The 21868-nt window shown below is 33.1% G+C and overlaps 1 protein-coding gene across 2 annotated transcripts in view; it reads left to right on the forward strand.

The window, feature by feature from the left end:
• Positions 1-21868, forward strand: part of UNC13C (unc-13 homolog C) — a 155064-nt gene that overhangs the window by 7259 nt on the left and 125937 nt on the right. For both annotated transcript variants that reach the window (XM_032194741.1, XM_032194742.1), the window contains exons 2-3: positions 12328-12350; positions 12868-12932. In XM_032194741.1, the coding sequence (XP_032050632.1) occupies positions 12328-12350; positions 12868-12932 (88 nt within the window). The remainder of the gene's footprint in view (positions 1-12327; positions 12351-12867; positions 12933-21868) is intronic.

A 21868-nucleotide genomic window follows, 5' to 3' on the forward strand; every position in this document is an offset into this window, starting at 1 on the left:
TTTTTAATAAGTGTGAAGGAGGAAAATGTGATGCTAACTTTTGAAACCAAACCAACCAGTAATGCATTACTTTACTCCCCTTGCAGTGTGGTCATTGTGTTCCAGATTAAGGAAAGTTTTCAGCAATATATTACTTACATATATTTTAAACTCTGTCTAGTCCCACTATGCTGTTTTGAAACAAGGGTATGCTTTCTTACTTTGATAGCATTTCTAGTCCCCCTCCCCTTTTTCTGGCAACTGTTTTCTGGAACTGTACGCATCAGGTTATTTTCTTAAATAGTATTAGGTTTAGAAAATAGTCTAGCCTTGTCTCAAAGTACTCAGTCTTTTGTTTCTTTTGAATCTTACCTCCATCATGTATTTTTAATATATTTGTGTAGGTACATATATTTATCAGTTAACTATATCTAACTATACTTAATTGCATTGTACCAGTTTTGTTGTATGAATACGAATCTTAAATTTGGATTTGAAAACATCAGTGCTGTGCTCCAGATGAAAATCAATTGATCTACAATTGTTTAGTCATGTTATACCCATTCAGGTGGAAACAATAAATAAAACAGTTGCCTTGGTCACAGCACTGCATATTTGTTGGTGGCGATTGTAAGGAAGGAAATAGAAACCTGTTGAAAGATGAGGTGTTTTTTTTTTTTTTTTTAAATATTGAAGAATTTTCCTACAGACCTGTCTTATTTCTTGACTGCTTGAGGTGACTGTTGACTGATTAAAATATAGCTAATTATTTGCAGTTTTTGTATGCTATTCTTATAGAAAAAAAATATCTTAGGGAGCTGGAGTAGATTGGGTAGGGGATGGTTGTCTAGTGAGATGGCAGAATTTTGATTTGGTATATAAAATAATACAGTAATTAATGATAATAGATTTTGTTTATCAGAATGTATTATGCCAAAAGAAGCTGTTAATTCATTGATTTACCAACTTAGCAAGAACAACTTAATGTGAGACAATCTTTTTCTTACCGCAGTATAAAAAGGGTTGTCAGTAATGGTGGTTTCTCCCCATTTTACTTAGTCTTCTGTTTTCACAACAAAAGTAATAGATTGTATTGTAGTCCTCTGAGAAGCCCCTCTAGAAGGCACAAAGCATAGTTGTAGATGACTACAAGTTTCCTTCAAGTTTAGCATCAACTTTGTACTAAACAGTGTATTAACAGTGATTTATTTTTTTTAATATATCCTCTTCTCAGCTTTCAGGCATAGAATAAGTGGGAAAAAAATCTTCGTGAATGAATGCAAGTAGTCTTTGTATCATCAAGAAATAATAGCCCACACAGGAATATTTTCAGTTAATATTAATAAAAGCTAATAGCAATACCAAACTCAGGTTTTCTATTTTGTCTCAAAATGTTAAAAAAAAAAGTAATTAGTGAAGAAAAGAAAATGTTTTGTTTTTATTTTCTACTATATGCCTAATAGATTTATTCCTTTTACCTGGAATGATGAAAAACTGAATTAGCATAAGGGCTGATTTTGTGTTGTCTGTGGCTGATATAGTTGATCTAAAAAGAAGTAACCAAAAGTATGAAGTATACAGAGCTGTATTTGGGGATGTAACTCAACATAACATAATTCATCATAACATACTTCAACATAACAATCTGTTGTTCTCTTCATATGTAAACAATATAAGCTGGTAGATTACAGAGACTTTTCAGCAGTGTAAATACCCTTTCACACTCACTTCAAAAGGTGGTGACAGTGGAACAGATGTATTATGTAAACAGGCTTGGTAAGAAATTATTACACTTGCTTTTGATTTGAATAGATTAGTTGCACTGAGGAAACAAGATTTATAGCAAGTTATGGAATCTATTCTTTAAAAACCTGTTTAATATCTCTTTCAGAAAATATCATAGTGTTCTTATGGCAGACTGAATTTTACTTCTGTAATTCAGGCTTTATGTTTAACTGAAATCTTTGGATTGTAATAATGCATCTCTTTGAAATAAAGGATAGTAACCAAACTGAGGTTGAAAAATGTAGCTTAGCGTCATAACCCCTACTGAATCAGTGTGCAATATGTCAGGAAAATATGTGTTGCAATTACACTTAGTTTTGCTAACTTTCTCTGGGATATCTGTATCTGTTCTTTTACCATCAATAAAACACATAGAACAAACAAACAAAAAACACAAACACACATTCTCAATCAGTAAAGTCTAATATAAATATCTGAATTTTCTTCTTCAATAAAGTCTTTTTAGAGGATAAATTTTTAAATTTTTTTTTTGTTTGTTTGTTTTTGGAAATGTAAGTAATTCATTAGAACTGCTAACTTCTTTCACCAAAGAAGTGTCTGCTACCCTAATTCTTGCAAGTACAGAAAACTATTTAACATTATTTTTATCAACTTTAGAATATTTGTATTTGAGAACAGATTTAAAATAAATTTTCTAGAGCTGAGAGAACCTGAGGATAAATGTCATTTCCAATGACTTATTTACTCTGATTCTGCTGTGGAAATGAGCACAAATTAAGATTTTATAACCAAGATTAAGAAATAGTTTTTATTTTGTTTAAAATATTTAAACATTGTATGTCAATCACCACATTTTAGAAGCAAAATATCACTGCGTCATTTTATAGACCAGCTTCAGGATAAGAAAAATCTTGTTAAAACAACTGGTTGAAAAATACCTAGATGTGCATTTTGAAAAATGTAATGTCTTGGAAAACACGAGTTAGAAAATATGCTCAAATCTGTCTCTGATCTATTGGGGAAGGCAAAATATTACAGTAAAGTGCAAAGATGAAGAGATTTTCTGTTTTGCTGCTGAAGAGTCATTCTAACTACTTTCATGGGACAAATTTTCCCATTATGCACATGAGCCAGGTGATCAGTAGAGCACCTACATGGTTGTTTCTCCTTGTGCCTAGGAATAGTAGAAAAAATCTGAAGCTTTTCCGCTTTCATCTGATGTAAAATTATTGCCAAAAGTGATGAAACTTCGTTACCTGTGGTATGTGCCTCCTTGATGTGTAGAGAGTATTCTCAAGATGGTTTGCATGAGCAGAAGTTTTGGTAAATCTGAAAATAAAGACAGAGTTTATTGATAAATATGTATCTCTAGAGAAAAAAAAAAAAAAAGAAAACACATACAGGCACTTACACTTTTATATTGTGAATAAACAGCATTTTTAAGAGTGTTTTTTTCTCTTATACTTGCCTTATGTTAAATTCTTATACATTCTGCTGAAAATAAACTAATTTTCATATTAATAACCACATCAAGAGAAAGCTTTTCAGGTTTTCAGGTCCATGTCTTCTAGTTGTTTTGCTGATACAGCTGTTCACGAATGTCCTTGATACTATGGTGTATGGAAGTGTGTGGTGTATAAGTTAAACATTAAAAACAAAAGATGGTTGAACACTGAAACTACTAAGCAAATAGTAGTAGATAGCATGCTGCTGACTGATAAGCTGGTAACTTCTCTGCAGTTGACTTATGAAACTAGTTGGACTTCTTTATGTTACATCAGAATCTTGGACATGTGATGTGGCAGAACATGATTTTGATTCTTCTTGTCTTTGAGAGTTGAGTTCTCTTGATCACAGAGACCAAACAGCAGCAAAAGATTCACCAGTGCCATCGCAGATTCATAACTACTGAATGGGTCAAAGTATCACCAATGCAATTGCAGCCTCATCAAAGAAATTGTTGTCCATCAGCTGCACATCTACCAAGATGGAATGAGAAGAGAGACGTGATAGTTCTTTTGTGCTCTTGCTGCAGCACTCATCATTCCTAGAAAATACAAATAAAAATAAAACATGATCATAACATAATGTTAACATTTTTTTTATAGACAAGAGTACATAACACTGTTTCCTATTTTACACTTTCACATCCATACCTTTTTCTTGTGATATTTTTCTTCCATCTTTTTTATAGTGCACTGTATGCAGAGAAACGTTTAGTTGTTTGCAGTAGTTGTTGACATCCCTGTGTGAATTTTCAACACCACTTATTTATGTTCAGGCAATTTGCTATTAACAGTGATCTGAGCAATATATAACATTTTTTTTATTCTTTTTTTTTTTTTTTTAAAAACTACCATAGGCAGTGTATTCTTGTGATCCTCATGTATAGGCTTGTCAATAGAAATCATACAGTAGTAACTGTTCATAAGAAAAGAAGGCAGTTCAACTACAATTCAACAGCAGTTCATTCCCTTGTGTTGTGCACTTTTTGTCACAGCAGGTATGAAGGAATAATTGGAGAGTAAATGGACCAGATGAAAGTGAGCAATGCCAGAAGTGTTTAGCGGTATGATTTATTTTTGTTAAAAATAATGGGAAATTGTAGATATTTTTCTCATGTATTGGGAGAAATATATGCTGCCATGTTGGTCTTTTTTATAATAAAAAAAATTAAGGCTATTTCAAATATTTTCTGGCTAAAACATAGCAGATCGAGTTTCCAGATCATGGGAAAAACAAAAACAAAAAGTATATTTGAAAAGCTTCTAACTACTTTTTATACCTACTTATATCTCACATATTTCTGTCAGTGTCATGTTCTTGATTTCTTTGAACTGTAAACTGAAGGAGTGGAAGGATAGACACAATGGAGTTTTAATCCATTCTGTGAGTCAAGTCTGTTTCATACATTCTTTTAACTTTTTGGAAGTCTCTACAACACATCTGGATATCTTGTTTTAGTGATTTATAACATACAGCTGCAGTTGCTGTTTTCTTAATATTTGGCATAAATCACCATTGTTCTAAATTAAGCCTAACTTTTCACAGGACTAGTGCCAAAGCAGTGCAATAGTATGTAAGGAATATTTTGAATTCTAACTCCATCCTTTCAAATACTTGCAACCCATTCCAATTCAATGTTTTCTGCAAGCTATATGAAATTCTGTTCAACCAAATTGCCAATGAGAACATTGTCTAAAATTAACCTATATGATATTGCGTAATAACCCACGTGATGTTTCTACCTCATGAATTGGATGGAATTACTCCCAAATATCACAATACAACTGTATGTTGTTTTCTACCAATTTTATCTTTAATCCGTTTATCTTGTATACATAAGAGAATGTAATTTTAAAAGAAATTTCAAAAATCATATTAGCCTTGAAATATTTTAAGTCTTTTCCTTCGATCATACTAGTTAAACCAGTTTCCATATCAACAGAAGAAAATCAGGTTTTTCTTATCTCAGTAAACAATGTGGTGAATCTCAGGATTTTATTCTATTGATTATTATACATTGACTCACATTTTCTTCCACTAATGCCAGTCTTGAAATCAGTCATAAAGTTTTCCAGTACATCTGGTTTTGAACTTTTGAAAGTCATACTTAAAGAGCTTAAAAATATTCTAGATAGTTTCTTGCACCCTAGCTAGGAAGTGAATGCAATTCCACAGGAGAGCTACCAACAGCAGCTGTGAACAACATCATAGTCTATGGAATGTGGCTTTCCCAGGCCTTATGTTCTGCTACTTTGTTCTCAAACATAGATGTGCATACAGTTCTTTATCTTTAACAGTAGGATAATTACATGATCTGTAGGTGTGCCACCATTAGCATTTTATTTTACAACAGGATTACACTTTGGAAGCAAATCTCCAATTGGAGATTTGGTTTGACTGGATGGTCTGAGTGTGATTTGGATTTTATTTTTTTTAACAGTGGGTCCAGAACAAACATTTCCCACAATACCAAGATGAATGAGTCTGAACTAAATGCCCCTAGAACATTTGTTATGTGGACACTTTGGTATTCAGCACCTACTTCTTTGACCTTCTGGTCTGCTCCTATTTGCTACTGCATGCATAGTCTTTGTTGCCCAAGATGCCAGCAATCTGTTTCCCAAGAAGCCATATATTTTTCCTGCCCTGACCTACTGTCACCTCTGTCTATGCTGCTACTGCAAAACAAGCTGCACATCTCAGTGAAATCCTTTATAGATAAAGTTTGTTTTACCATTCCCCTGGGTTTTGGATTTGGAATAGTGTGCTTAAAATGCACTCTGCATTTTACTCTAACATCACTGTGACAAGTACGAGAGTGTCAAGAAAGCCCAGTCTTTAAGTGGATTTTAGTTTGAGACCACCAAAAATTTAGAAAAGTTAACATCATACCAATGATTTATTCTTTCAGAGGTAAATTTAAGAAGCAGGTAGATGTATCTAGTAGCTGTTGGAAGATAACAGAAAACAAGAACTATTATAAGTTTAATGGGACTCAATTTCTAAGCACCAGAGATGTTTTTAAATCATGTCTTCTTCTTTCAGATTTGCCAACCAGTTTGTTAGTAAAGACAGTTGCAGCTTTTATCTCCACCAAGCTGACCTCCTGCTTTGGTTCTTTTGGTTCTCTGTGTATCCACTAGTAATTTTTCTACATCGTTGCTAGTAAAGCGCTAGCAGCAATTCTTCCATTTCTCCTGTCAACCAAGGTTTAGTCAAGTTTGACATTCTCTTTGTCAAACAAGCACTCATCTCTTTTGATGTCTTAGCTTTAATATTGTCTTTCAGGCATTATATAGTATGTCTTCCAGGAATACGCTTCAGCAACACAACATTATCTAGGCATCTCTATACTGTAATATTCTGTTCTTTATGGATAATATCAGCTCCTGGGTACAGCATTTATTATTTTTGCTTGTCTTAATTTGTGTTGTTATTTTGGACAATCTAAAGTGCTTTTGTTTGGACTTGGTTTTCTTTTTTTTTTTTTTTTTTCCCTTTCTTAGCAATTTCATACTAATTAGAATTGTCCAGCTTAGACTATTCACTACTGACTGGCTGCTTTTACACATGCTATTTCTATTGAACAGTTGTATTTTTTATCTAATTCCAGCAAGTATTATGTCTAAAGGGTTTCCTTTCAGGAATGATGTAATTATCAGTCAGTTTGACATTCTTGGAAGAGTTTTGTAGAATTAAAGATTAAAATTATACTTTGAGAGAATAATGAACTTTGTCTTCTTCCGATTTGGTGTTATACAATTATGCATACTTACAAGAGTAGAAATTTAGGGTTATGTATTCACAATAGCTTCATAATCATTCTGAATAGTTTAGATTTTTTATTACCTTAATCCAGTTCTTGTACTACTGGGAGGAGGGTGAACTAAATTTTTGCAGTCATGAAAGAAATTGTATTATGATGATGTTCTGCTGTTCAGAAAAATGCTAAAAATATAATAATGACAAAAGGCTTGAAGGGTCACTATGACTGATGAAAAAAAAAAAAAGTCTTCTAAACCTCTTTTGTATAAATATTTCTAAAGGTTACCAGTGAGGCTATTGTCTAGCTGTATTTCTGATTTTCTAATGGTATCAAAAAAAAAAAAAAAAGTAAATTTAGATCAGATATAAGGAAAAAAGTCTTTATTATGAATGTAGTTAGATACTGGAATGTTTCCTAGAAAAGTTGTGGATGCCCTATTGAGGAAGTGTTCAAGGTCAGGTTGGATGGGAGTTTGAGCAACCTGATCTAGTGAAAGGTGTCCCAGTGCATATCAGGTGTGTTGGAACTAGATCTTTAAGGTCCCTTTCAACCCAAATCATTCTACAATTCACTTCTATATCTTCCTTGCCTACTTTATCTTTCATGTTGGAAGACGTCATTTCAGCATCATTTAGAAATTTCTTTTATGAATTTTAGGTACAGAATCTAATTATGTTGTATGAAGAATTCGCGTTAATTATGATAAGTTAAAGGTGGTGACATAATGCTTAGAATCAGAAAAAACAGACCACATGTTAATTTGAAAACAGTTGGTAACAGTGTAAAGTTCAGATTTTTCAAGATCTGTTAGTTTTCAGACTAAGATTGAGTAGTAGTTATGCAACAGAAACACCTGTTGGAAGTTTTATTTAGCCTTCTTCAAAGCAGGTATGCTGATATATGGATGGAAAATCACTTGTGGTCTTATTTGAGGGGACTGAAAGAAAGCAAATCTGGGATGGTTAGTCCCCATCCAAGGTCTAACTTAATGCAGCAGATACATTTTTTAACAGAAGCCAGAATTTAGTGGGTGTGTTAAAAGTTATACAGCCTTTCAATGTCTGGAACTTTTTATTAACAGGAACCTTAAAGACTAATAATTTTACCTTATGATTATTTTGAATTTCTTGTTTACTCAGAACTTTGTGGCTGCTTGTGGGAAGCATATGGAGTGGTATAGATAGAAAAAGGAAAGTGTAGAGGCAGAAAGGAGTTAGAGATTAAGTGGTAAAGATTGGTAGAGAGCTGTAAAAATATTCTAGCTAAGCAAGAACACTTGAAAATACATTTTGCTAAATATTCCTTAAGGTTGTCCTCTCCTTCCTTAAATGCATTTGTGTTCTATCAACAGCTATTAGGAATACTGCATAGAAAATGACGTTATTTGAAGAAATGTGATATAACTAACTATCGTGTATTCCCTACTTTCGTTAGTGATGTTTCATCTTTTCTCCTTCTTTGCATTAATTAATTAATTAACTTGTTATAATTAGATAAACTTAAATGGACAGCAGGTCCATTGTACCACTACAGTAAGCATAGCTAAGTTAAAACAGCTTTTCTCTTTTTGCCTTATTTACCTAGTTAATTATTATTGAGTTTGAAACTCTCAGACTGACCAACAGAAGTATAAAAGGATTTTTCTTTTGCCTTTTGTGTTTGACGTTTGTAAATATAGTTTTCAATAGTAAGTAGCTAGATGACCATCCTACTCTTGTCGTCCAGGTATATTGAGTATGTATGTATATTGCGTGCATCAGGCTGAAATAGTAACAATTATGGCGCAATATCACTCCCTGTATTTTCCCTATAAAACTGGCAGAGCACCTTCCAATTATCTAAAATTGAATATGGTACAGAGGTACAACAAGCAGGTTATACTGTTACTTGGGAATATAGTGATTTTTCACATAAAATATAATCTAAGAAGAGACAAGCTATTTGAAAAAAAATAAATAAAATCATGAGCATCCAAAAATGTTAGCTAACTGAATCAGTGATAACAGTGTTCTTAGTACATTCACAACTATTTTTTTTTTTTAACATTTCTTGTTCACCACAGAATGGATGAATTGCAAAAATGAGTTATATGAATATAAGTTCTTTTAAGTAAATCATTGTCTTTCAGCAGTATAATCAGAGATGTCTACTCTTAAATCCCTGATATGAAAGTACATTCAGTAGTCTCTTACATAATCACAATTCACTTCTTATCTACATCAAAGAATGTTGCTGTCTATTCTGGCAGCCCAATGACTACCAAAGTGAATTGCTTGGTGACTGTACAATTTCCCAATCTGGTGCTCTCAGACACACAAAGAATACTTCCTTAGTTCAGATTATTTCATTCAAAGTGTGTTTAGAAAAAGTAATAAATGCTGACGTTTTTAGACTAATTTTGTCTCTGAAGATGTAGTCATTTCTTACAAAACAAAAAATTCTATATATATATATGTATGTTTGGGGGAAATATGTGCCAATTGTCTGCTTTATAAAATTGCTATTGAGAAAGGAAATAGGAATGTGTTTAAAATGAAAAACAAATTTTTTCTAAGTACCAAGTGCAAAGATAAAACAAGTTAAAACAAAAATGCAGTGCCTTGTTTCCCTTTCTAATTGTTGATTGTCACTCTCCTTCCTAGTTTTAGGAAAAAGCAAAATTAGGTTCCAGTAAATGAAGTGTAGTGGATTTAGATGAAGCTGGCTGAAACCCAGGAGAGGTAAAGAAAATTTCTTATGTCCATCTCATGTTCCAAAATACAAAATTCCATTTAATGTGGAATGCAAGTCTCAACATTTTTTTTATTTTTAATATAAATTTCTGAACAAAAAACAACTGAATTAAGCATATAATTCATGTGATTCCTTAGTCATCTGGTAACAAAATGTCTGATAACTGTATAATATTCAAAAATTCCCTTTCACATACATAATACTGAGATTTATTGTGAGTTTTTAAATATGAATATTTAGTTACAGTTAGACATTCTAGGCAGAAGTTACAGGTTGCATGAACAGATAATGGTAAAACTTAATGTATTCCAAGTGCTTTCCTGCTTAAAACTTCCCTTCGTCCCCAAATTTCTCTTCACTTTTTGAACTCTACCCTTTATGAATTTAAGAATTACTTCAGTAGCTGGTCCCCCAGTTTAATGCCCTGTTGGTGTATCCTATCTTTCCTTTCTTCTCTTTCACCTGTCCAGATTTGTTCCGGCACTTCATTTTTAACTATTCTTCATATTTCCTTTAGCATATCCCATAACTGCATATCCCCTTTTGCTTCCATGGCTGGCTAGGCTTACAGTCATCTACTTATTCCAGACTGTGTTCTCACCCTGCTTATGAAAAACTATAGTAGTTTTGGAGAGTGGGATCTATTGGCTATCCAAATCAAGTTGACAATGGTTTGTTAACCTGTTCTCTATAAGCTCGTGGAGAAAGAGTAGTTAATCACATCTGATATTGTTAGACAAATTTCACAAATATATGCAAAAAAATGCAAATGTAGAGACTAAACTCATTTCTACTAATCTACTAAATCAAATAAGGGTCATTTGACATATATATGGCTATGACTTAATTTAGTCAAGGATTAATTTCTGAGGCAAAATAAAAAATCTAGTATTTGTGAAGGGAAGGGGAGAAGATTTGAATCAAGAAAATGCTAAGATAATTTACATCCCAACAGAAAAAAAAAATCAAAAAAATAAAATTAAGAAACAATACAGTGTCCCCATTTATATTCAGGAGAAAACTGCAGAAGGAATGGATTCATGGCAAGCAGATATTTTTATTGCGCAGAGATGTACTTATTCTATTTTTACTCAATCATGGAAGATTTTGCTACTAGTAATAGTTTTAGTTTAGTATTCTGTATAACTCATAAGTTTTCTTTGGAACAATAAACCTTAGTTCATTCTTTTAGGCACACTGTTTCTAAATGGATTGTTCACAGCATATTTTAAAGAAAAGATTTGTAGACAAAAATAAGAAAAGGGCAATTTATGTGGACTCACAAAGAGGAGTGTCCGCTGCATAGCTGGATTTTCTGTAGGTTCAAGTTTGATGTGGCCATGTTGCCAATACCTAGTACCCTGATCCACTCTTACTTTGTTGAATAATACAAAATCAGATATAATCTAACTGGTAAAAACATGTTTCAAACAACTCATCTCCAGGTTCTATTCCATCTGTTCTTGTGCATGTACTATCTTTGATTACGTAAGTAGGCTCTAAAATTAGTGGCACAACAATAGCCAATGCTTATAGCACAGCAATGTCCTTTGATTCTACTTGATTGTCAATACTACAGGGTATACTCTTTTAAATTTGTTGATATAGTTTTGTTTTTGTTTTTCTTATATATATATTAATGCGATATTTTCTTGCAATTAGCTTGTTTAAAATATAAAAAATGCCACGTGTTTAACACCCAAAAATGATTATGATATATGTGTGTATATATATAATGCAGGGTAGCGCTAAACATCTCAAAAGATCTGAACTGTAAAGAGGACCTGTAGGAACTGTGTACTCTGTTTGGAGAGGAAAAAAAGAGAAGATCAGTAAGGTGACAATTAAAACAATGAAGTTTTATATGCACTCTACTATAAAGTATCCAAACAGAAGAAAGTTTTATTGATGCTATAGTGTACATAAAAACAATTATTAATTTACTTGTATTTTAAAATTGGCAAGACAATAAAATAAGGCTATATTTTCCTGTCAGAATATATTATTGGTCTGATAGTAAATGTGAATGCACCACAAATTGTATTAAACAATTTATGATGATATATATCCTATATAAAACTTGCATAATTGTAATTCTTATATAGTAGGTACTGACTTTTTGAGGGTATTTTCTGTCATTGCATGAGTAGTTTTGTTAGAGCAGAATAGTTAGAATTCAGGAAGTTTTTGTTTTGCTTTAGTTTAGCCTTTAGGAGAAATTCTCCTTTTTGAAAATGGAGCATTATTTTTGAACACTTCACCAGTATTTTGTTATCGGTATTGAAAAAAATCATAATAAATTAATAAATAATGCTGTGGAGAGGGGATAGAATATATAAATTATGTGGTGTCCATACAGTCTTGCATAAGTATCATGGATTTTTACCTACTGAAAACATCTGTGCGCTTTTTTAAAAAGTAAAGACAGTGATCCTGCTACTATGAAACACTTAAGCACAGGGGTTAATTGGCTTCTGCTCCTCATTTTGTTTCTGCATTAGCAGATTTAAAAAGTAACATTTTTTCACAGCTTAAGGTATTTTCTCCGAAGTTGTTTTGTCTAACCTATATTCCCCTTCTTCCCAATTCTCTTTCAGATAGCAGTTCTGTGGATGAAAAGGTTTAAAATTATGTATTGTCACAAATACATTGTGCATTTTGTTGTTGTTTGTTTGTGATTTGACCTCTTTTGTTCCTTCATTTTGGTTGTGAAATTTGCATGATTTTTTCCAGCTTTTCACTCTTTTGTTCTCCTTTGAGTGTGTTGCATTTATAAACAGGATCATAACTGCAAGCACAGGGGTCTGCTACTGTCAAACATTATACCTTTTTTTTTTTTTGGTCATCTACATTGCATAAAACACAAGACTTAAAGGGCTACAATATTTGGGAAGCAATATCTTACACCTTCCCATGCATTCTTCCCCTGGTTTTCACTGAATGCTACTAAAATTTATTCCAAAGCAATGGTTACAATAGCTTTGGCCTGGAGCTGACCCTTCTAAGCATTTTTCATATTAGGTGTTACATGTTTGATGCAGTTAAACTTTGTCCAAGACTTACTTGTAACTGTAACTTACAAGTAACTGTACTTTTTTTTTTTTTTTTTTTTTCCCCTTTTTTTTTTCCCTTCAAAGGCTCAGATAGTAAGTGGAAGTTCTTTGGATGCTTCCAAGCTGTATGCAATCCAGGCATTTAGTGGGTAAGTACTAATATGACTGTGAATTTTGTTATTTATATCTGCAAATTAGTTCCGTAATGTTTTTCTAAGGTTTGTTCTTATAAGAAAAATTAGAGGCTTTTTTAAGTCATTTAAAACCAAAAGAAATTAATGAAACAGTTAAGTTCCACAAGTCTACAGGAGGACAAAAGTTTTTACATCTTTACATGCAAATTAAATTATACTTGGAGCTGCAGTTTGATTTTATGTTTTCATTTTAGTAAATGGGTAGTCATGTAACAATATCAGTCAAATATTTGAAATCTAAAATGCCAAGAGGAAAAAGATCTTCCATTTTCTGAAAGGGAATGAATGTGGCTGAAACTCGCACACTTTGATTGTCTCCAAAAGATCTTGCATCAAGTTTTTAGGGACTCCTTCCTTTGAAGAATATATCTCCTTCCTATTTTGAAAACCCTTTTATTATTTAATTTGGAAGGAGGAAAAAAGTAAAAACTGTTGGTAAAATTTCTGTCATTTATATAACTATTTAAAAGGTATATTATCTTCTTGGTGTGCTATTATAATCACTGTTAGCTGTAGGGATTTTTTGTTACAGAGACAAATTGAGATACTGTGAAGTTTATCCACTTAGATTCCTATGGCTTTCAAATACCTCCCCCCAGCCCCACCAGCCTCCAGTACTTTATTGGCTTATTATTCACAAATTGTTGTGGGAACTATAGTTATGATAACATTTGTAGTTATTGCTAGGCAGTCTTGGACAAGTTTAGGAGCACTATCCAGTTCCTTAGTGGCTTAGGTAGTTTCTGTATAGTTTGTCATACCTCAAACTGTTGTATTTTTACTTTTTCGGCCTGTAAAAACATGCGAATGGCATAGGTGACATTATGCAGGATTAGTTGTTAAATGAACCTCCCCCCCACCAATTAAATATTGTGATAGATAATTGCTGACTTGTTTTATTAGCTAGTTTTTGACATTAAGATAAAATTATAGTATAATATGGTATAGTCTCTTGGCTTGCAAACCACACAGATGGATTGTTTTAACTTTGCTCAGTTGCAGTTTTCTCATAAGGTTGGAAACTAAACTCTTGAAACTAAAATTATAGCAACTTTTGCTTCATATATTAACCAACACTATATATCATTATGCTAAAACTACTGCTCCTGCCTCAGTGGGATTTTCTGAGTACTATACTATTCTTTATCCTCCTATATCTCTACATTTCAAAAATAGAATAGTACAAGTGCTGTAAACTTTTATTCCTGACTTCTAAATGTAAAACATTGGTATTTGTATTCAAATTATATTTTTCATCAAAAAGAAACTAGCATCATCTGAAGCAATTTTCTTTCTCTTGATTAGATTACTGATTTAAAGACTTATTCAGCAATGCATTAGCAACAAAAACATTTACTAAAACTCACTAAGTTGTTATTCATATAATTCTTGTACTAGTCTTGCATAGCTTTCATAAGACATCACAATTGTGACAGCTAATTATGAAAATGTGTATTTGGTGGCTTCTTTGCTGAAAAAAATTAATGTACATCAGAACTAGGAGACATCACAGAGGCAGCTTCTAATATTTGTTACAAAATCTTATCTTCATCACATCTTCAGAAGAAGATACATCCTTCTTTTCATTTGTGCTATGCCATGTCAATTCACTTTTACTTATAGGCCACTGATTAGTGAATTTAGGACATGAAGCGCCACAAATAATAATGTACATCACCAGCGAGAAGCAGGAATCTTACATCTTGACTACTGTAGAATAAGCTGTAGAACAACTAAGAAAAATACTCATAATCATTAGTGAGTAGTAGTAACAAAAATAGTTTTCATCTAAAAAATAAATTAAAAAAATGTTGCTCATACCTTGACACAATTATTTTTAAGATGTTTGGTGTGTAGATCATGGCAGTTTTCAGAACTAGTAAGAAAAGAATATTTGCCATCAAAAGCAGTTGAAATTAATGAAATACAGTATAGAAATCAACACTCTTAGGTACTTTTATAGGTGTTGTTCAGTGCAGAATTTTTTGTTACATTCAATGCTGTAATCCAAGAATAAGAAGAAATGGTTTTCTCTCAGATTGGTTTTCTGTAGAAAAAAATAGAAAACAGAGAAAACAAAGCTATTCCAGAACTGTCTTGGAGATTTCTTCTATTCATTTTAATGACCCAGTTTGATCATTACATTTGGTCAGGCTTTCACTGCTTAAGTTAGAGACTTGTTTCTTAATATAACCGAAATAGAGGAGAAAATTGTCAGTTTCATATGGTTTTTCATTTTACATTTTTTTGTTGTATAATTCACTTCTAATTTCTCTATTGTCTTTTATTGATTGTCCCCCTACATGAGTAAGCTTAATAAGAATTAGCTCATTTACTCTTGTTCCTTGCAAAAAGAGTTTTCATGCTCTTGATTGCTTTAAAGAAGCAGTTTAACGCCTAGTTACTGTGTAGTTTAGAAATAGCATTTTGTAAGCAGACTCTGTCACTGTAGGTTCTGAAAATGAAATGTTGATTTCCACACCTGCAGAAAGCTCTATGATCATATGATTTTGCTGTATGCACTACTTTTAATAGTCAAACATTTACAGTTGCCTGGATTAAATAAGCATAGGACTTAGAAAAACATTGTATGAGTGTATAGAATTCATATTTTTCGGTGTGCAGCACATGTGGAAAGCAGATGAAAGGACAGAAATCCATCTTGCATGTAAGGATACCTTTTTGCTACTGACAAGGACTTTTCAGACAGAAATTGCTCTTCTTATGCCATCTCTTACATTCATAGATGAAAAAGTTGAAATTATGAAACCTCTGAGGATAGAGTAAGTCAATCCCATTTACAGACATCCTGTAACAAGTGCATAGGACTGCATCAAATGACTGGCAGTAATTCAATACTAGCTCATGTTTTTAGATTAAACCTTACTTCTTTTACTGACACTGTTTAGACTGGGCCCCTACTCTCTTTGAAAGAGTCTGTTTCACCAGGACCCCTGAACACAATGATACAATTTTCATTTAACTTTTCATTCCAAAGATTGTTGTGGCTCCGTTTTAATTATGCTTTCCAATCTATTCCTGCATTCAGATACTAATCCCAAATGATGGCATCCCTCAGTCTCTTCTCTGCCAGCATAGCTGGCTGCAGCCTTATCTATGACTCCCTTTTCATCTTCTCACTCACTCTATACCAAAGGTATTTGAAGAAAGGAGAGACTCTTTCACAGAATCACAGAATTTCTAGGTTGGAAGAGACCTCAAGATCATCGAGTCCAACCTCTGACCTAACACTAACAGTCCTCCACTAAACCATATCCCTAAGCTCTACATCTAAACGTCTTTTAAAGACCTCCAGGGATGGTGACTCCACCACTTCCCTGGGCAGCCTGTTCCAATGTCTAACAACCCTTTCGGTAAAGAAGTTCTTCCTAACATCCAAACTAAAACTCCCCTGGTGCAACTTTAGCCCATAGCGCAATAAGGTCCTGAGCCTCCTTTTCTCCAGGCTGAACAAGCCCAGCTCCCTCAGCCGCTCCTCGTAGGACTTCCCTCAAAACCTTTGATATCTTGCTTTATCTAATTATAAATGTTACCTCTTTTCTGCCTTTACTCTCCCATCTCTCTCATAGATACAGCACTCTGAACCCAACTTACGTGCACCAAAACATCTCAAGTCCAAGGCATGGATTATATCTCTTCATTCTCTGCTATGGTCTTCACCTGTCTGCATGAAATAAGAAAGCAGAGAGAGAAAAGGCAAAGACCAAGTACATTTTGCCTAGGGAATCACATTCTACTTCCTTCTTAAAAGGCAAAAGCTCAATTTTTACTGTTCTTTCCATGCCAGTATGAAATAATATGTTTTCCTTTGCTTTTTTATTTATTTTATTGGCCATTATTTTATTGAAGCTTCAGAATTCATTCTTTCAGTACTTCTGAAAAGTACATAGAGATCAGTGGATTTTTTCATCTTGTGTATGAATCTAGGGTGCTACTCCTTTACTCTTTCTGGAGACTTGTTCTGTGTTAATTCACTGCTTGTCTGATGGTGGTTACGTCCAAGACCGATCATTTTACTATGTGGCCTAATTTGTTCTGAAATTTTCTAATGGTGCACAGATGGAGCTGCATGTAGATGATTACTCCTTTTCTTCAGTGACATATTCTTAGTGGTAGAACATTTATTTTGCTTGCATTCTCTGACAAATCCAAATAGATTGCAATGTGGAATAACTTCAGAAATTCACAAAATAGTTTATGGCATTCTGCATTTCAACCACAGGAACTGTGAGTTTCTTAAAGTAGCTGAAGCTATCCAGTAGTTTTTCTCTTGCTTTAAGTAATAACCTGTGTGCCTCCAAATTCATTTCTGCATCTAGACATCATTGGGTTGCTTTTACTGGAGGTGGGAAGAGAAGCAGCGAATTTAATGTACTGTTTATATCAGACGATTGCCTATGGCCATAGAGTTCAGTGTTCCAAAGACTGCAGATAAAGATCAACATTTTACTGTCAAAACAGCAATGCCCGGTTTGTTTGTAGAAAACAAATGTAAATGTATATAGTTCCCCACTTTTCAAAAAGAAATTTAATATTGTGTTCCAGATCAGTATACATGTATTGATCTTTACTTCCACTTTATAGCCAATAACCTTGGAATATTCACTCCTAAATGTTATTAGAAGCATACAAGTTGTTCCTATATGGCAAATTTGTGCATAAGCAAATTTCTAGTTCACATCCCCAAAGACATGGCTGTTTCAGTAATGACAGAAGAAACAGTACTAAAGGTGGTTTTTCAAGAATAAGATTTAAATATGCATTTTCAGCATGCATACGTGGTCATTAGTGGAATTGTATTTTCCCAATGGTTTATTCTCTAACAAAACTATAATTTTATTTATATGAATATATTTGTGCATATACAAATATGTATTACTTCACCGTTTTATGTACGTAAATATGTATAGATACACATAAGAGTAGTCATACATCTTATAAGCTAAGAATCAAGCCTTTAATGTAGTATAACATTCAGCGTTATGTAACAACAAGAGGTGGATACTTTCAGCAATAAATCATGCTATATTGCAGACTTGCATCAGAGGGGTTCTTCTGCCATTATGCAATATTTAAGATGTGTAGTGGTGTGGTTTTTTGTTTGTTTGTTTTTTTTTTTTGGGGGGGGGGGGGGAGGGAGAAGTTCTGCCTTCTGCCTATTTATGACTTTTATGGGACATTATCTTAGACCACTTATTTTCTGTGATAAATTTCCTGTAGTTTCTCACCCTTATTTAACTAAAGAGTAAACAAATTTGAAACTATGGTTTTAAGGTATTTTTAAATTTTGGAGAACTTGGATTGTGGTTGGTAAATTTAAACTTGTCGCTATAGTGTTGGGTGGATGTACACTAAAGAAAAGCTTCAGGATTAAATATCATTCTTCCAGGTTGTTCTCTTGAGGTTTTAGTTCACAACCAATGCCTACTCAGAGTGAAGGAGTAGCACCCTAGATTCATATGCATGGTGAAAAACTCAGCCATTCTCCATGTACTTTTCAAAAGTACTGAAAGAATGAATTCTGAAGTATCTCTGCTTCAATAAAATGATGGCCAGTAAAATAAATAAAAAGCAATGGATAAGATATTAATATTAATTACATCAAGAATACAATGAGAACAATTAATGATGATCCAGGGTCCACATGATGTAGTGGAGAAGTAGTAGACAAGTAGACACTAGACCAAAACTAGTAGCTTTTTCCACAGCTGGTCTTATTTCTCTACAGTGTATGTATTGCATCAGAATTATCAAAGGGAGAGAGTACATTCAGATAATACTTTGTTCCCCAATTTTTTGTGTTTCTTTTTTGTTGTTGTTGTTTTTGTTTGTATGTGTCATTCAAGTATTAGCCAATGGCTAATTCTAGCCTGGCTTCAAGCATCAATCCAGTTCACAGGACGGTACTTGGAACCTCACTTGTTTCAGCAAAAACATTAATTAATGTGTTATTCTGATTTCAAGATGGTTAAAGACTAGAAGCAACCATTTTGGAGTTTGCATATTTGTTTTTGGTGATGCTTCTAGAAATAATGGGTAATATACTTGCTTCTGTATTGTATTAATTTTATTTTTTTTTTCTCCCCCTTTTTTTTTTTTTTTCTTTTTTTTTGTCTATATCAGCTGGGATTTAATTTTTTCAAACAGCAAAATGAATTTTTCAGTATAACATGCTGGTAGTTTGCACGGCTGCCTTCCCATTTCCTGATCAGGCATTTTATGTACTTTGTCTTGACAAGGTATGATCAAGGAAATCAAGCAAATATTTTTAATGGTGAAAATAAAGAAGTGACATTCTGGAATGGTTCAGCAAAGGACTTAGCCCTTTGTGATGTTTGAGGTGAAAGTCACTTACTTTCCTTGGTAGGCAGTAGAGCTTCATTAAATGCATAAAAGAGATAAAAAATAATCTTTGTTTTTAATAACATTATGTCTCATAGCTGCTAAAGTCAAAGAAGTTATTGTAGTGAAATTAGTATAAACATGGTATAATCTAAATTAACATACATTCTGACAATTAACAGCTATGAAGGAAGCAATCGTCTTTTCTACACTAGGAACTAAAGCTGTTAGAGGCATAAAAAGTCCTTCATGTCTCAACTTTTTACTTTGGTCTTCACTATGCAATGATTGGATGCTAGGCAAAGAACAGACAAGTATTGTCATTGTATATTCATTCTTATGTCACTCATCTCATTGTTGATTCATTGCACAAGAGAGAGAAGGTTATTTTCCTTTCAAAATTGCACTTCCCTAAATTCTGGTTAGCTTCTTTAATCTCTTAAAAGTATTAGTTGTGAAGTATGCATGTGCAATTCTCTGACATTGCCATATTTAAGCAATTATAAGAGTTGTAGAGTTGCAGAACCAGCTGTTAGAATAGACACACTTCTTGATAGCTACAGTACTGCTTGTATGTTTTCAAAGGACATGGTGGTGATCATTTAAAACCAAAATGTTTCATGTATTTTGATATTTTGCAGACGACAAACCGAGTTTTAGTAATATTTCTGTTTGTTTGTTTGTTTTTTTAATAGCTCTATACAAATTTCTTGATTATTTGTTACTTTTAAGCAAATATTTTCAATGTGCAAATACATGGAAAAGAAAACAGATATAGAGTTTTTTGTTAAACTCAATTTGAAAATCATAATGACAAGACTTGCTGAGAGAGAAGAAAGTACAGACTGGGGAGACCAATAAGCTACTCAAAGAGACAAATATGAGTTATGGCAAATTAATGACTGAACATAAATTACACCACTCACGTCATAATAAATTCTCCTTACTTTTTCCTCTGTACCCACCAGTGTTGATTGTGCCACATTGTCATTCTTGACATTCTTGTTCTTTCAAAGGCCATGTCATCTGTTTCTTTCTTTCTTATCATCAGCATTCTTAATTCGTACATACATTTTTCTCCCAGGAAAAGACTATTATTCATTCTTGAATTTGACATATTTTGTTTGCTATATGCTAATCCTTAGTGATCAATAAAGGGAGTCCAGTAAGGACCTCAATTTTAATCTTTTGTTGTTGTTGTTTGTTTGTTTTGTTTGTTTGTTTGCTTTGTTATAGAGCAGAATAAGAAAAGAGAGTAATTTTTAAAACCATTGCTTGTCAGATGTAGCTTGGTCTAGCATAAGAATCCTTTATACACATGATGTATTTTATTCACCACTAACAAAACTGCTCCTGAGTAACAGAGCCCTGTCTCAGTCTGTACATTTTCACATCCTCCGAAATGTGATTTTATTTGTATCATGCAATTTGTATGGTTTTATTTGTATCATGAGATTTATAGATGTGTCTGGAAGCTGCATTTTGTATCTACCTTTATCTTTATGTTCTTGAGAGTAAGGGGGGAAGAATTGAAAAGCTGAAACCTGTAAACAATAACTATGTGAAAATATATTTAAAAAACAAACAAACAAACAAACAAAAAAAAACCTGTCTATTCATCCCTTTCCACTTCTTATAGAATGGTGCAGGAACATCCAGAGGATGTTCTCATAGGAGAAACACATTATCTCCCAAGTTTATGGGATTAGAATACTGCTTGGAAAGCCTTGGTATTTTTTAGGACTAAAATAACCTCTCCAATATTCTGGGTAAGTTCCTTGCCCACTCAACAAATTTACAAAAGGGATGACTATTTTTTTCTCATGTAATGAGAACCTTTATGAACACAAACAGAGGGATGCCACTGAGGATTTTCATGTAGCCAAAAGGCAATTTGTGAATATTCTGTGAAAATATATATATATATAAGATTTTATTTCAATATGTGCTTGATGCATTAAAAGAGTTAGATGAATTGTACTTTTAAAAAGAAATGTACACTAGACATTCTTTACAGATCAAGAAAAATGTGCCTAGATTTGTTCTGAGAGGTTCAAGGCTCTTTTTGCATGTGTACTAGCCACTGCCAGATCAAGTTAAATTTTTCCTCCTCGTTTCAAGTTTTTGTTCCTGTTTGTCTCTTTTCAAATATGTTATCTGTTGCTGGTTTTTCTGCTTCCGTTTCACCCTTCCTCTTAACTCTCAGGTGAGTTGTGCTCTTGTTTTTACAAACACCCATAAGGAAGTCACAGCCTCCCAAATTCCAAATCTTTTCTGCATTTTTCAAATTAACTCTCCTTATTGGAGAGTTAATTTGGTTGTTCTATGAGAGACTTTCTAACACAACATATGGTGTAAAAATTAATTGTCTTCACTTTCATTGAAGAAGTTTAATTTGAACACTACCAGACCCAAACATGTAGGTTATGTAATAAATGACTGAGTCCCAAATAGGATTCCAATCAAAGTTTACAGTTTATTAAACAAATAGAGATAAGCAAACAGCGCTGGGTGCGCCGAGAACCTCT

Source organism: Aythya fuligula, chromosome 11 (assembly GCF_009819795.1).
Source record: "Aythya fuligula isolate bAytFul2 chromosome 11, bAytFul2.pri, whole genome shotgun sequence".
Classification (NCBI taxonomy): Eukaryota; Metazoa; Chordata; class Aves; order Anseriformes; family Anatidae; genus Aythya; species Aythya fuligula.